The 16,203-nt window shown below is 35.5% G+C and overlaps 1 protein-coding gene across 1 annotated transcript in view; it reads right to left on the minus strand.

The window, feature by feature from the left end:
- Positions 1 to 11,778, minus strand: part of LOC136029877 (dopamine receptor 1-like) — a 298,704-nt gene extending 286,926 nt beyond the window's left edge. Inside the window, exon 1 of the mRNA XM_065708352.1 lies at positions 11,584 to 11,778. Coding sequence (XP_065564424.1) covers positions 11,584 to 11,706 — 123 coding nt within the window. The 5' untranslated portion in view covers positions 11,707 to 11,778. The remainder of the gene's footprint in view (positions 1 to 11,583) is intronic.
- Positions 11,779 to 16,203: the final 4,425 nt, after the last annotated feature.

Consider the following 16,203-nt stretch of genomic DNA (forward strand, 5'->3'; position numbering starts at 1 on the left):
GATATAAATAGTTGAAATTACTAAAAATAATTTAGCGCAAAGAGTGAGGTATAGAGGAGGGGACGAATCCCCTCATATGCATAGTAATTTTTGTTTGTTTTAATGCTGCTCCTTACTTTCACATGAAAAAACGTTTTCATATTTATTTTTTTATTGTTTTTTTTAAATATTGCTAGAAAATCCTGCGCTCCCTTCATGGAAATTTTCTTCCCCCATGACAAATTACTCCATGGAAAGTTCCCCCAACATATCCCCCTATTCTCAAAAACTCCCTCCCCCAACCAAAAAAATCCCTCTGAAAACATCTGTACACTTCCCAATAACCATTACTATATGTAAGCACAGGTCAAAGTTTGTAACTTGTAGTCCCTCCCACGGGGACTGTGGGGGAGTAAGTCGTCCCGAAAGACATAGTTATAAGGTTTTTCGACTATGCTGAATAAAATGGCTATCTTAGAATTTTGATGTGATGACTTTGGGAAAATGATTAGCGTGGGAGGGGGCCTAGGTGCCCTCCAATTTTTTGGTCACTTAAAAAGGGCACTAGAACTTTTTATTTCCGTTAGAATGATTCCTCTTGCAACATTCTAGGACCACTGGGTCGATACAATCACCCCTGGAAAAAAAAAAAAAAAAAAAAAAAAAAAAAATAAATAAATAAATAAACACGCATCCGTGATCTGCCTTCTGGCAAAAAAAAATTACAAAATTCCACATTTTTGTAGATAGGAGCTTGAAACTTCTACAGTATGGTTCTCTGATACGCTGAATCTGATGGTGTCATTTTCGTTAAGATTCTATGACTTTTAGGGGTCGTTTCTCCTTATTTCTAAAATAAGGCAAGTTTTCTCAAGCTCGTAACTTTTGATGGGTAAGACTAAACTTGATTAAACTTATACATTTAAAATCAGCATTAAAATGCGATTCTTTTGATGTAGCTATTGCTAACAAAATTCCGTTTTTTAGAGTGTTGGTTACTATTGAGCCGGGTCGCTCCTTACCACGTTACCACGAACTGTTTGGAAAGGAGGTTAAGAAGATCAAGTCACTTAGACTAGGAATTTATAAGAATCGATAGATGATGTTAGGTAAAACGAAATTCGATGAAGTGTATAACTTCGATAACCACGCTAGCATTGTTTGTAAAAATGGATGGTACAGCGAAGAAGTAAAAAGTGGAATAGCCAAAGTGCAAGGTCTGTTTTGCAGTTGAAAAATTTTTTGAAAAAGAATAGTAGGATAACTATTTGAAATTAAATTTGAAAATTGAAACCAACGATAATGAGAGTGGCAAAATACGGCTTTGAATTGGGCACATATTGAACTTGAAGCGGACACACTTTGTTTGACTGACTGCATGTTAAACTATAAAATGTCCGAAATATGTGGATGAATCCTACTTTCCAGGATTGTAAGGAAAAAGGATAACCTTGGCATAATCTAAGAAATTCTGGCGAGAATTCAATTCTTGCGTCCTGCTAATGCATCAAAGAATGATCCATTTTACAGTATTTGTTTTCTTCTTGGACTCGCTGTGATTCTCACTGTTGCTTCTCTCCTAACCATAGATTTCATTTACGATTCGATGTGATCACCCCTGTAGTTTTCATCCTAACCGCAGATTTTGTTATCAAGTATTTTCATTTGAGATTCGAAGTGTTGCTTATTTTTGCATGTCATCTAGTTGCACAGCTCATTAGTGCTCCATTTTCGTGCATCATTACATCAGACATTTTCCCATGCCCTTTGCTTTAGCTGTCCACACTCGTTCAAAATTGTTTAAGAAAAAATTATACATACATACATACATTAATAAATACACAGCAGCACGTTTAAAGGGAGTCAATACATTCGTTATTCTTTAGTTTTAAGTCATGTGGTGTCAAATAAGCAACTTCAATCGAGTCAGGAAATTCTGCCACAAAATCAATTGCCCCTTTCCGTTAATACATCAAAGAATCATCTATTTTATAGGATTTTTTTGACTGGTTGTGATTCTCGCTGCTGCTTATCTTCCAACAGCAGATTTCATTTACGATTTGATGCATTTGTTGTGATGCTGGTTGTTAAATGATACTATACGTGATACTACACTTGATACTTGAGGTTACTTGATAGTACATTTTTTATTGTGGCCAATTTCACTCTGGGAGGCAAATACCAGAGACCTGAGGTATTTGCCTCAATAAAAATGGCACATTTTTATTGTGGCCAATTTGACTCTTGGAGGCTAATACCAGATTTGTGGGTAATTAACCCATACAAGAGAAAAGAAAAATTTGTGGGAACATTTCTCTTAGTTAGAAAATGAAATGTTATATTCAGATTCGTGTTTGTAATGAGGCCAATCTAGGCCATTACTTCAAAGTGCCACAATTTAGGTTGCCTAGTCTGCACTGAAGTAACTGAAACTGTTGTTTATGCTTTTTTAGAAGCCTAAAAGCCTTCGGCGTTTATTAATCAAACAATGCAAGAGATAAATCTTTTTTTGAAAAAAAATTGAAATAAGCACACCAAACTATACTTGAATTTTACTCAAAGACTTCTTTAGCAAAAAATCAGACAAATATGATCATCAAAATATTCAAATATAAATCACATTTTTAAAATCAGTTAAACGTAAAATCGTCAACGATCAACGTAAAACTGTCGATCCTCAACGTTCGTTTCAACTAACTATTAACTTTAGGGGAGAATCATAAAGTAGAGACGCCAAACAAATTTTGTCTAGGGGTGTTACAAAGTTAAATTTGGCCTTGGTTATAATAGGTGGAAGTTACCCTCAAAAGAGCTTGAAGTCGGAAACACCTTTTCTGTGTGTTTCCCCATATATTTTTATACATTCCACCTGAAATGTTTTCACAGTCGTACCCTCCGAAAATAATCATGAAGCATAGTCCCAATTAAGACCCTACTCTTACACAATTTAATAGTTCCCTTGTAAAGCACTTCTAACACGAAACAGCGTATCTTGTATCCTTACAAATATTGTCTTTGCAATCAATCCCTCATATAATTACAGCTCAATTAGGGTTATGGACAAAAATATATTACCATGATTAGTTACCATTCCCTCCCTTTTGTGGTCTTTCATTCCATGCATGACATTTACCTGGCATTTCCAAGATCAAGGTCCAATTTCTGAAAAACTTCCCTTTTATAAGTTCTCTTCCCTAATTAACTACGACTGGACAAGGAAATTCCTTCTGATCAAGGTTCTGTAACCTAATACACGGGGGAGATCGAAAAAAACTGATTATTTTCCTCTAGCTTTTCTGTCAGCCTGTCACATTTTCTGTCATATTACTATTCCTATTTTTCAGTCTCAGTTTTTCAGACTCAAAATTTGGGGGATAGATTATTAGGTGTCTTGTTAAGATACTTGAAAGGGTAGTTACTTTTATAGGTACAATTCAAGATATTACTAATGAAAATTATATGGTACTTATACGTGCGTACATTATTTTCCAACTGTTGTAACCTCTCATCAAAGAGTTTTAGACAAGTTCGTCGGTGGCTACTTTTCTATTAATCTTTGATGCGTTTCATCGCTAAAAAAGTCGATATACTATGTTTGGGTTCAAATGGGGTTTACCCAAGATTTCAACAACTGTCTGTTTTATATGGTGAGGCAAGGGGAACAAAGCTGTATCTTGGAAATTATGCCGCCAACAATACTAGGTTTTGATACCTTGCTGTGATAAGGAAAAGAAGTTTTTACCAATTTTCAACTCATGCTCAGATCTAACTACTACCTGCAGTCGCTTACTACCACAAGTGGATATTTGAAACTTATAAAAATGCAAACTGACACTAATGTAAATAAATAATCACCAACGTCATCTTGCTTTTGGCGACTTTTTCCGGCCAAAAACGGTTGCATACTTGCCTTTTCGTGTCTTTTAATATTAAAGGGAGGGTAAGCAAAGCAGAATTATATCCATCAGTAGGCCTTGAAGCTTAAAGTTGAGTAGCATGCTTAACCTTCCAAGGTTTTCTCAAACTAACCTTAGATACTTTGTCCAGACTGGATTTTGAGTTTAAGTGCCTCTTGAAAGAAAATGACAGTTTGCATTCACATACATATAGTTCACCTGCATGGTGAGAACTCTTTATGAATTTCATATGATAATACATAATATAAAAAAATTTAATGCATAAACTTAAATTATCATGGTAATCTCTTGAAAAAAAAAGCTGACAGAAAAGCATAGGTAGTTTCTTATACTTGTATAGTATGCCAGATAAATAATGTGATCAGTGCTATATACGAGAATGGTATTGCTGTGATTAAGGTAGGAAATGAGGCTAGTAGTTGATTCAGTGAGGAATAAGAGGACATGTCCTATCCCCGTACATATTAACTATTCCGATAACCCTCCTAAAACTAAAAAATGTGTGCGCATCTGTTAACAGTTTCCATAAAACAGAAATAAAAATGATATTTAAACTTTTTGTATATAAAACAAAAAATAAAAATAAAAATGAAAGCAGCAAAGCAAAAAAATATGTAGCCCCAGGGTCCTATCCAAGGCTGGAGTCTGAAGAGCATCAGAAATGTTTCCATGGAAGGAGGGGAGGGGGAAAAAATCACACTGATGGCTATTTTGAGATGTCAGAACCGTATCCAAAATTGCCATCCTGGGGGGAGGAGGGGAAATTTTTCCAGGGGATTACCAAAAGAATTTTCATTAGGGGTGGAGGGATGAGAGTTTTTCACCTCTATTTTTAAGACAAATTTACAAGTTAATCAAATTATTCTTCAGTGTTTTAAGGAAAAACGCCCTTTTACCTGCATTTTTATAATCAATTTATGAGGCAGAAAAATAGTTAAAATGGAGGAAAAAACTCAGTAGCCTACTCCCTTCCAACACAGAAATAGCCTTCGAAGGTACCTACTTTTGAATTTTTTCTAGAGACGATCCTTCAGACCAATATTAGGAAGAAGCTCCCCACTACCGCCCCCCTTTTTGCAGGTATGAATCAATCAATCAATCAATCTGTTTATTAAGAGAAAATAAAGAAAAATTACAAAGCATTAGACCCCACAAAGGCTCTTTGGCCTGTGATGGTGGGAGAAACATTACATCAATTAATATAGAAGAAAAGCAACAAAAAACAAAACAATGACATATATGCTTACGTAGCAAAATAAATTAAAAAAGGAAGTGGAAAAAAATGAATATAGAAAAAAGAAAAGAAACGAAAAACAACAAAAGCAAAATAATGACATATCTGCTAATGTACTAAAATCAATTAATAAATGAATATAGTAAAAAAAAAGAGAAAAAAAGAAAAAAAAGAGAGAAACATACCAAGCCAATCAAAGCAAGTGGAATATATAAATCGAAGAAAAGAGAGAGAAGGGAGGAGGTACCTGCATTTTGGGTATTGGAAGTGGTCAGTCGGGAGGACATTAAAAAATTTTTAAACATAGAATATCAGGATATTAAAAAAAAACCTCAAAATTCTTTTGAAACTACCAAACGAGTGAAATTCTTGAGCCGAATCAGGTAGGCTGTTTGAAACTTTATGACAAGCAGTTAGTGAATTAAATTCAGATCTCACCGATGGAGTAAACAAAATATTAATATTCCTTGAATTGCGAAGGTGATGCATAGACCTATCACTGACGAAAGAAGGAGTAGTTTGTAGAGCCGAGGGAGCATTCACCATGAAGTTGATGAAAAGTGAATGACGCGCAAGAATATAGAGTGACCGCAAATCAAATTAAGGGCTAGTTAGGTTATTTAAAGAACAATTGGTTTCTTGTATAAGCCTTCTTGCTTTATCATACGGCTTAGACAGTGGTTTCAGAAAAGAAGAAAAATTTGACATCTATACAGTAGGGCAATAAGAGACGTCAGGACTGAACTAAGCAATGGAACAGAATTTTTAAACTGATACAGGAAAAATATGTTTTAGTCAAAATTCCAAAACTACTTGAGATCTTCATATTAATTAGTCCAATATGATGCTTGAACGAAAGGTTCTCACCAAGAAGAATACCGAGGAATCGGACATATCGATCCTTAGGTCTACTGAGAGAACCCCTAGAAAGGTGGATATCAGTTAACTGAGGGTACGCTAGAGAAATATGGGAAAAAATTAAAAAACTTGACTTAGCAACATTTAGGGCAAGGCAATTAGCATCAAACCAGAGAACGACTCTCTCGAAGAGGTTCACTGCTTTAGGAAGCATCTCAGACTCCGTTCCAACTGCAATACAAATAGTACTGTCATCAGCGAAGGCAATGAGAGCGTCCTCATCCTGCGAAAGTGAAGGATTTTTTTTGCATTGAAAGGTTCAGGATGTCATAGGCGACAGCAAACTAAGGGTTTCTGATTTTTAACTACAACTATAAGGTCATTAACATAAATTAAAAACAGAAACGGACCAAGAACAGAAGCTTGAGGCCCACCAAACTCAACTTCAGACGAAAAGCTGGAAAGAGAATCGACTGAGATAGTTCTACTGAACAAATATGAATTAAACCAAGAATGAGCCTGTCCTCTTACACCAATGTGTGACAGCTTATAAAGAAGAATCCCATGAGTTAAGGAGTCAAAAGCCTTACGGACATTCAGGAATATAGCAGCAGGGATCAAACCAGAGTCAAGCGCGGTGTGGAGAAAATTTAAAAGCGTTACACATGCATGTTCCGTAGAATGTTTAACTTGGAAGTCAAACTGAAAATTATGAAAAAAACTTTTAGCCTCTATGCAAGCTAGTAGTCGGGAAAGCATGGTCTTTTCAAAAATTTTACTAAAAACAGACAACAAGGATATAGGTCGATAATTGGCTGGATCATTTCGAGGTCCACCTTTATATAAAACAATTACTTTAGCTCGTTTAAGAGAACTGGGGAAAGTCCCATTTTCAAAAGAAAGATTTATAAGCTTCGTCAATGGAGAAATAATTAACTTAACTATGAACTTATTTGTTAAGTAATTGTTAAGTTAAGTATTTGTTAAGTTAATAATTAACTTAACAATGAACTTAACTACCATAGTTGGAATGCAGTCAGGGCCAGACGCCAAACAACTTTTCAAGCTATTTACAATCCTGGCTACTTCAACCTCAGAAGTAGGATGCAACACCATCGACTTGAGACAAGGCGGACCAAGATAAGATTTGAAATCTGGTTGTGACAGCGAAGACCTGACTGAAGAAGCTGTAGTTTTCCCAACATTAGCAGAAAATGATGTAAATGCTTCCAGAACGGATGGAACGCTCTCAACAACCACATCACCAACCACAAGACTCGGAGGGAGCTGGAAAAGAACCTTTAAGAACGGAATTAATCACTTGCCAAGTCTTACGAATATCCTTCCCACAATCTGAGAACATCTTAGAATAATAAAGGAATTTGGCCTTCCGGCACAAAGAGTTAAAACATTCGTGTAGAGTTTGAACTGCTGAAGACATCTACAATTCGAACATGGCTTTGCTGGCTTAAAAGCTTTCCAAAGATAATTTTTTCTTCTCTAACTCTTTAGAAGGCCAGGTGTCATCCATGGTTTAAGTGGAATGGATCTTTTTGACCTTGAATTAGAGGGTTCAGAGCACATACTTCAAAAATCGAAGCTTTCACTGACTCATAAAAAGAATCAAACTTTGAACGAAAATCATTATCCTCACGAAAAATCATCTATGTCTTCTCAGCTAAATGGGATCTGCTGCGGATTAAATTATTCAGATCAAACCTAAAAGAAGCTTTTGGAGTATTCCTACTTAACCTTATTTTAAAGTTAAAAGTGGAAAATACAGGAAAATGGCCAGAAATATCACTCACTACAAAAGAATTCTGAACCACACTAAGAGACGAAAACATATTATCAGTTAAAGACGCTGACGTATCAGTTAAACGTGTCGGAATACAGGTTGTTGGTAGAGCCCCAGCAGTGAGCATAGTTGAGAGGAAATCCACCGTAGTAGAGGACGCCACATCAATCAGATTTATGTTAAAGTCTCTCATTATTACTAGTTCGTACGAACGTCTCCCTATTAAATCCAAAACCTCATCAAGGACATGAAGAAAAGAAGGGAGGAATCCTCTCGGAGATCTATAAACATTACCACTTATAAAAACTTTGTTTTGTAATTTAATTTCAATAAACTGGGATTCAAAAACCCCTTCATCATTCCTTGACAGATCGCTTCGAACGAGATAGGGAATAACATCAGAAATATACAAGACTAGACCACCCTTTGACATCCTTCTGCGATTTAGTCGTTCCATTTTATATCCGGGTATATCAAGAAGCTTTTCACTATTAAAATTCAGAAAGGTCTTACATAACCCGACAACATTAGGTTGTACATCAGAAACTATCTGCCTCAACTCATCAATCGATGAACATAGCCCCTGAGTATTGAGTTGAAGGACTGAAAAATTATCATCTCATCTAGTAGCCCAAATTAAATCGGAAAAATACTTACTAGTAATTGAATCGGAAAAATTTAAGGAATTGTTTTGAATTTGACCAATAGAATTATTAACAATATTCAAAACATATATTGGATTACTTTGCAATTGAAGTAGACGACCATCAAGGGAGTAAACATCCCCAAAGCCTGAGCTAGAAAAAAATCATAGGACCTAAAGAGATGGTGTATCAGACCTGCGCAACAACAAACAAAAAGAAAATACAGCAAAAAAACAAAAAAAACTACGAGGCTATAAGCGAACCAAAAAAACAAAAATTGGTGAAAATATAACAACTCTTAACTATTAGCACCGCTGTTAAGCAATATCGTCGATAGACCATAAGCGACGTGGATAAGAATCACTAGCTAGACGCACATAAATTCGACCTTGGTGAGACCACACTTGCTTATTCCCATATTTATCCCGTGCTAAGTTCAGAACATCACATCTTTGTTTTGTCAGATTTTCAGACACAAAAATACCAGGCAAGCTAATTTTGACTTTCCTTTGAAGACTTTAGAAGCAAGGTCTTTAGACTTGAATGTTACAACTACAGGAGCAATTGCATCCTGTTTACTATTAAATAAAAAAAACAAGTTTTTTTTTAACTAAAAGTAAGGAGCGACATTAAAACTTAAAACGACCAGAAATTACTTCGTATATGAAAGAGGCTGCTTCCTCATCAACGCCTCGCTCTTTACGCTAAAGTTTGACTCTTTCTCTCAATTCTTCTTTGTATAACAGTAAAAAACTTTAGCGTAAAGAGCGGGGCGTTGATGAGGAAGCAGCCTCTTTCATATACGAAGTAATTTCTGGTCGTTTTAAGTTTTAATGTCGCTCCTTACTTTTAGTTAAAAAAACTTGTTTTTTTTATTTGATTTCTGGACGTTTTTGAATCAATGCATGTTTTGATTTTGGCTCTCCGCAGAGGAATAATTAAAACAAAATTTGCATTTTTTTTGGCTAAATGGCTTTCTCATAATTTTGATCGAATGATTTTGAGAAAAAAAGAGCGGGGGAGGAAGCCTAGTTGCCCTCCAATTTTTTGGTTAATTAAAAAGGCAACTAGAATTTTTAATTTTTTACGAATATTTTTATTAGTAAAAGATCTACGTAACTTATAAATTAGCTTACGTAAAGAACTTTTGTATTCTCATATTTTTATTACATATATGAGGGGGTTCGCCCCCTGGTCAGATCCTCGCTCTTTACACTAAAGCTTAAATTTTGTCCCAATTCATTAAGAATGACCCCAGTATCACAAAAGCCGTAGAATAAATAGTTGAAATTACTAAAAATACTTTCGCATAAAGAGCGAGGTATTAGGAGGAGGTGAGCCCCTCAAATGGGTAATAATTTCTGTTTGTTTTAAGTTTTAATGCTGCTCCTTACTTCCAGCTGAAAGAACTTTTTCATATTTATTTTTTTATTGTTTTTTTTTTTAAATAATGCTAGTAAATCCTGCGCTCCCTTCATGGAGATTTTCTTCCCCCATGACAAACTATCGATGGAAAGTTCCCCCAGAATATCCCCCTCTTCTCAGCCCCTCCCCCAACCAAAAAAATCCTCCTGAAAACGCCTGTACACTTCCCAATAACCATTACTATATGTAAGCACTGGTCAAAGTTTGTAACTTGTTGCCCCTCCCACGGGGACTGTGGGGGAGTAAGTCGTCCCCAAAGACATAGTTATAAGGTTTTTCGACTACGCTGAATAAAATGGCTATATCAGAATTTTGATCCGTTGACTTTGGTAAAATAATTAGCGTGGGAGGGGGCCTAGGTGCCCTCCAATTTTTTTGGTCACTTGAAAAGGGCACTAGAACTTTTCATTTCCGTTAGAATGAGACCTCTTGCAATATTCTAGGACAACTGGGTCGATACGATCACCCCTGGGGAAAAAAAACAAAAAAACAAATAAACACGCATCCGTGATCTGCCTTCTGGCAAAAAATACAAAATTCCACATTTTTGTAGATAGGAGCTTGACAATTCTACAGTAGGGTTCTCTGATACGCTGAATCTGATGGTGTGATTTTCGTCAAGATTCTATGACTTCTAAGGGGCGTTTCCCCCTATTTTCTAAAATAACGCAAATTTTCTCAGGCTCGTAACTTTTGATGGGTAAGACTAAACTTGATGAAACTTATATATTTAAAATCAGCATCAAAATGCGATTCTTTTGATGTAGGTATTGGTACCAAAATTCCATTTTTTAGAGTTTTGGTTACTATTGAGCCGGGTCGCTCCTTACTACAGCTCGTTACCACGAACTGTTTGATTACCTTTGCTTATATTTAATCTTTTAACTTCTATCACATCTTGATTTGATATTTCAAGCTCTATTCTGTTTGACACTATATCAAGAACCACCAACTTCAAGTCACTATTGGGAGGTTGCTTAACCCCACTGAACATGAGACTATTTAATCTCTTTTCTTGTTCATACTCATCAAGCTTATGAAGCTCTGCAACTTTAATCCGTTCCTCCATAAAACGAGCATTGATTTTTTAAATGTTTTAAATCATCAGACAAAGAAACAAATTTCGGCTCGAATTCAACAACTAATGCTCTGTAAATTTCATTTGAAATTGCGCTCTGATTGCATTAACTGTGTCCTTAGAAAATAACTGTTTGCCTCCAACGGATGCCAATTTTTCATCTAATCTCTGATTTCTGAGCAAGGTTTTCCATGACAGACTGAATCTCTTGTTCCGTCGCTGTAATCTTGTTAATAAGGGAGGTTGATCCCAACGACTTATTTAAAATGATATTTTCAGAAGCTTTCCCTTTAAGTTTGTCTTTACATATTTCTATGTAAATGTATGGTTTCATCACAAGCTCTTCAAACACTCCCTTTACACCTTTATTAGAGGTTTTCATAGCCTCAGCTTTATTGCATTCAAAATCTAAAATTTGGGATTCATTTACGAGCTGGGTATCATGTGTACCGTAACAGAAAACTAGATACTTGTAATTTCTAGTTTTTTCACTTCCCTTCGGATCAATTATTTCAACAATACGTACAGGTTATTCAGGGTAACCTCTAAACCTAGCCAATGCCAGCATATGAACAGAAAATTTAGCCATATGCTTAACTAGCCAGAAATTAGTTAGAAAAATAGCTTCGATAACACAAAAAAGTTCGTACCTTTTCGTTGAGTGGTTGTATCGAAGACTTAAAAGTCAGCCAAACTGTCCTTAGTAATGTGCCAAGGTGAACAAAATTGAACAATAGATCAAGTGAGTCTCTCTTTAATGCATAAACTTTCATAAATTAGTTTTCTCGATCCAAAATCCCATATGAATTCATTTCGCAATCTTGCAATCTATCTAAGTCCGAACTGAACTTGCAATCCATCTAAGTCCGAAGCGAATACTGTATTTTAATCCGTTTAGTCAAAGAAACCAGTTCTTTATTTCAAAGGCAATAAAATATCCGTTTTATACTGACTGTCTAAAAATTGCACAACAAACAAATACCTTGTTATAAAAATTGAACTACATGGCTATACATACCATGGCCATACATACATACCACAAAATAAGGCCCCCTAGATTTTGAATGGTTATCCCCCCCCGCAAAAATAAAACCAAGGAACATACAAAAAAACACCGCTCTTAATTATTTCTTGTCTTTTCTCCGTCAAGTTGAGTATGAACACACTACTATTATTATCGTCATTTAATTATTCATTTTAATGTTTTGTGAATCAAACAGTTCATGGTAACGAATTGTAAGTAAGGAGTGACCCTGCTCAGTAGTAACAGAAACTCTAAAAAACGAAATTTTGACACCAATAGAAATATCAAAAGAATTGACTTGTTATGCTGATTTTAAATATACAAGCTTCATTAAGTTTAGTCTTACCGATTAAAGGCTACGAGTCTGAGAAAATTTGCCCAATTTTCGAAAAAAGGAGGAAACACACCCTAAAAGTACTAGAATCTTAATGAAAATCACACCATCAAATTCAGCGTATCAGAAAACTTACTGTAGTGGTCCGGCTCTATCTGCAAAAATGTGCAATTTTGTATTTTTTGCCAGAAGAAAGATCACGAATGCGTGTTTATGTGTTTGATAGTTGTTTTTTCCCCGGAATGATCATATTGAACCAGTTATCCTAGAATATCATGAGAGGGCTCACTGAAACTGAAATTAAAAGTTCTGGCACCCTTTTTAAGTGGCCAAAAAGATTGGAGACCAAACTGGCCCGTCCCCCGTCCCTTTTTAAAAGGTAGTCCGATCAAAATTTTTAGATGGCCGTTTTGCTTATCATAGTTGAAAGGCTCAACAGCTATGCCTTTGAATATGACATTATCCCCCCCCCCTGCAGTCTCAGGGGAAAGGTCTTTAAGTCATAAAATTTAAAACCTTTTGAATTTACATAATAAAATTACATAAATTTAAGACAATACATAATGTTTGCTATTTTGAAGTATGAATACAATTTCAGGCGGGAGGGGAGGGGGTGACTTTTTGGCTGAGAATTTTTTTTATGGGGAGGATTTTCCAGGGGGTAAACTTGTCAGGGGAAATTATAAACTGGGGAAATTTGCCAGAATTTCTATACAAAATTCTTTTTAAGTGTCTTACTTTGTCTTTTCTGTATCAATTGTACGCGTGAAGTTGTTAAGGGTAACTGTCCGGGGTAAATTTTCACCGGGATTGAACTGTCTAGTGGATATTACCATGGAGAGGTAGTAACGATCAGAAATTAAACTTAAAAAAACAAGTTTTTTTTAAGTGAAAGTAAGGAGTAACATTAAAACTTAAAACGAGCAGAAATTAAAACGAGCAATTCTTTAAGAACAACTCCTGAAACATAAGGGTCGTTTAATTAGAACAATAGAAGCTTTTTTAGAGGACTAAAAAACTTTAGCGTCAAGAGCGAAGTGTTGAGGAGGGGACAATCCCCTTCATAGACGTAACAATTTCTGTTCTTTTTAATTTTAATGTTGCTCCTTACTTTCAGTTGAAAATGCTTGTTTTTTAAAAATTTAATACAGAGGAGGGATGCATCTAGATTGCTTTTCTTTCTTGGGTTTGGATTCAAAGTAGGCCTACTTGGTAAATTTTCTTAGATTCACAGCAAATAGTAATAAGAGTTCATATAAGTTTCCCATTTCGAGGGAGGGAGGTGACACAAACCCAAGAATAAATGTTTGAACAATCCTGGTGCTACGACTTACTTATACTTGGGTTTTGATTCGGGTATTTCCCACCCACCCAGCATCGAAGAGCTTTGAGACATAATTGGTCTATGCTGAAATATTTACTATCAGTTGTTGTTCTTCTTTCGTCCCTGGCTATAGCTCTTCCAGAAGCTGAGAGGTTTAGCTAGAAAAATTTGGTGAGGCAGGGGGTGGAATGGCTTCCATCAGACATGGCCCATCCATTGGTTGCTTGGCTAGTCCCTATTCTTTGCTTCGCCTCGGGTTATCAAAAGAGTATAGTTCAACATATATACCCAAAAGTTATTCTAAAGCAAAGGCGGTGGACCCAAATTGTTTCGCGGGCCATTGTGGAAAGGCATCGTAACTCCACACGCCGCATACAAAAATGTATACACCCATATTAGATATAAACCCACTATAGACAATAATTGGAGTGAAAAACTGAAAATTAATTAGTTATCAAAGTTACATTCGCTATTTTGTTACATGTAAACACAGGCAATATAATTATGCTGATACTAAATGTACATTATAGAGTAATGTATAACACTAAAAATAAAACATGTAAATATGAATTAAATACAATGAATAAAACCATAAAAATAATTTATTTTACCAGCGTTTTATTTCTCTCTCCGTTCTTTTAATTGTTTTTTTTTTAAATGATTTCAATTCGGCCTATCCGGACATCACAATTGATGCTGCATCTCAGCATCCATGATACTCAGGCGTGTTTTGTTTGGTCAATTTTAAATCTAAAAAAAGAAGCTCCCGGGTGTAAGCTTAACCAAAAAGTGACTTTTTGTACCACATTTCTCAAGATGGAGTCACCCAAATTTCAGGTAAATGTTACTTCAAGCGATACGATAGTTTTTAGATCCTTGGGTCAGATCGTAGAATGCAGCAGAAACATTTCTGCTACGACTTGACGACGGTTGCAGAGCAGCCGAAGACAGATAGGCCACCACGAACCTTCGATATTTTAGTGTTAATAAAAAGGAACACCATTATCATTTACAATTTAAATAAGTTAGACAAAATATGATGGACTTGTAATTTTGACACTTCGGGAGAGAATGGGGCTTAATTGAAATAGCCCCCTCCCATAACCTCTTAAAAATACGAAAGATTCTTGAGTTTTCCCCATTTTGGTATAATGTTTTACACTTTGTTGTACCTCAGCAAGGACGTACCATCTGACTCTCATGATGTCTCTGACACTGAGTACTAAAAATGTATTTCGTTGTTCAGATAAGAAAATTAAAGGTGAAAAAATTAGCAATCACTCTACTTTTAAGATTGGTTTCTCTCATATCGTCCGTTACTTGGCTACTTTAGTAACAGCTCTTATTTATAGCCTCCAGATTAGCCTCTAAAAAGACAACATTAAACACCTAGCAGTATCTTCTCAAAATAATATCAGATTTAACGCATCCCTATGATTGAGAATGGAGTCTTAGGACAGAAATAGACCACCCACTAGCTTCTTTCGGCTGACGATACAAATATATAAAAAATGCAAATTTTTTTTGCCAATATAAAAAAATCATAACGAGCTTAATGTTCATGCATTGGCTCTCTATTTAGCACAAACGGCTCTAGTTTAGCGGCTAGCCCCCTCAGAAGGAAACTTTATGAAATCCTGAAAACCACACATATAGGGGTGGATTGTCACTTGGGCTTGACTTAAAAGGAAATTGATTTTGAACTTTCTTTGCTTTTAACTTAATGTTATGTTAATTGTAGTTGTTCCTTAACAATCAATTATATGTTAAGAATTAGATAAATGTTAATTGTGTCTAAATTAAATATTTAGTCTTTATCTAATGACGAAGACCACACTGCCTTTCCATAATACAAATACAGAAGAGAGAATAATGAGGACTTTTTTCCCAAGACAGTGAACCAACGAAACCTTTTTGAATATTTCGGCCCTATATCTAAGGGCCGTCTTCAGCAAAGATTATAATAATCAATAAAACACTTACAATAAAAGCTCTCGGCTAAAAATCCATTTTCTTCTTAACGACTAAAAATCCATCATTACTTCTTAACGAAAAGTTCAGCCAAGACTGTGGGATAAAAGCAAACATTTTACAAGCTAAAAAGGTTCATTCATTGAACTAACTGTATTAGCTGCAGAGAAGGCAAATATCGCAATAAGACATTATTCCCATTTTTAATAAATACAGTTAGTTCAATGAATGAACCTTTTTAGCTTGAAAAATGTTAGCTTTGCCTCTCTGCAATAATTAACAAGTACCATATATGTTTACTCAGGCAGGAAGGATGGGGTACATAAGCAGGGAGTGGGGCTCATAATGAATAAGGAAGCTGCTAAGTCTTGTTTAGGCTGGGAAGGTATTAATAATAGAATACTAATTGCTCATTTTATGATGAAAAAGTTCAGGGTATCAGTTATAGAAGTATATGCCCCTGTTGAACCAACTGATGGAGATACTAGTGACTCAACTGGATTTTACTTACAGTTACAAGAGCAAATAGACAGGGTGCCAGGTAGAAATATGGTGTTTTTATTAGAAAATTTTCCTACACCAAATTTACCTATGCTAAGATTAAGAATCTTTCTCGT

This window comes from Artemia franciscana, chromosome 8 (assembly GCF_032884065.1).
Source record: "Artemia franciscana chromosome 8, ASM3288406v1, whole genome shotgun sequence".
Taxonomy (NCBI): domain Eukaryota; kingdom Metazoa; phylum Arthropoda; class Branchiopoda; order Anostraca; family Artemiidae; genus Artemia; species Artemia franciscana.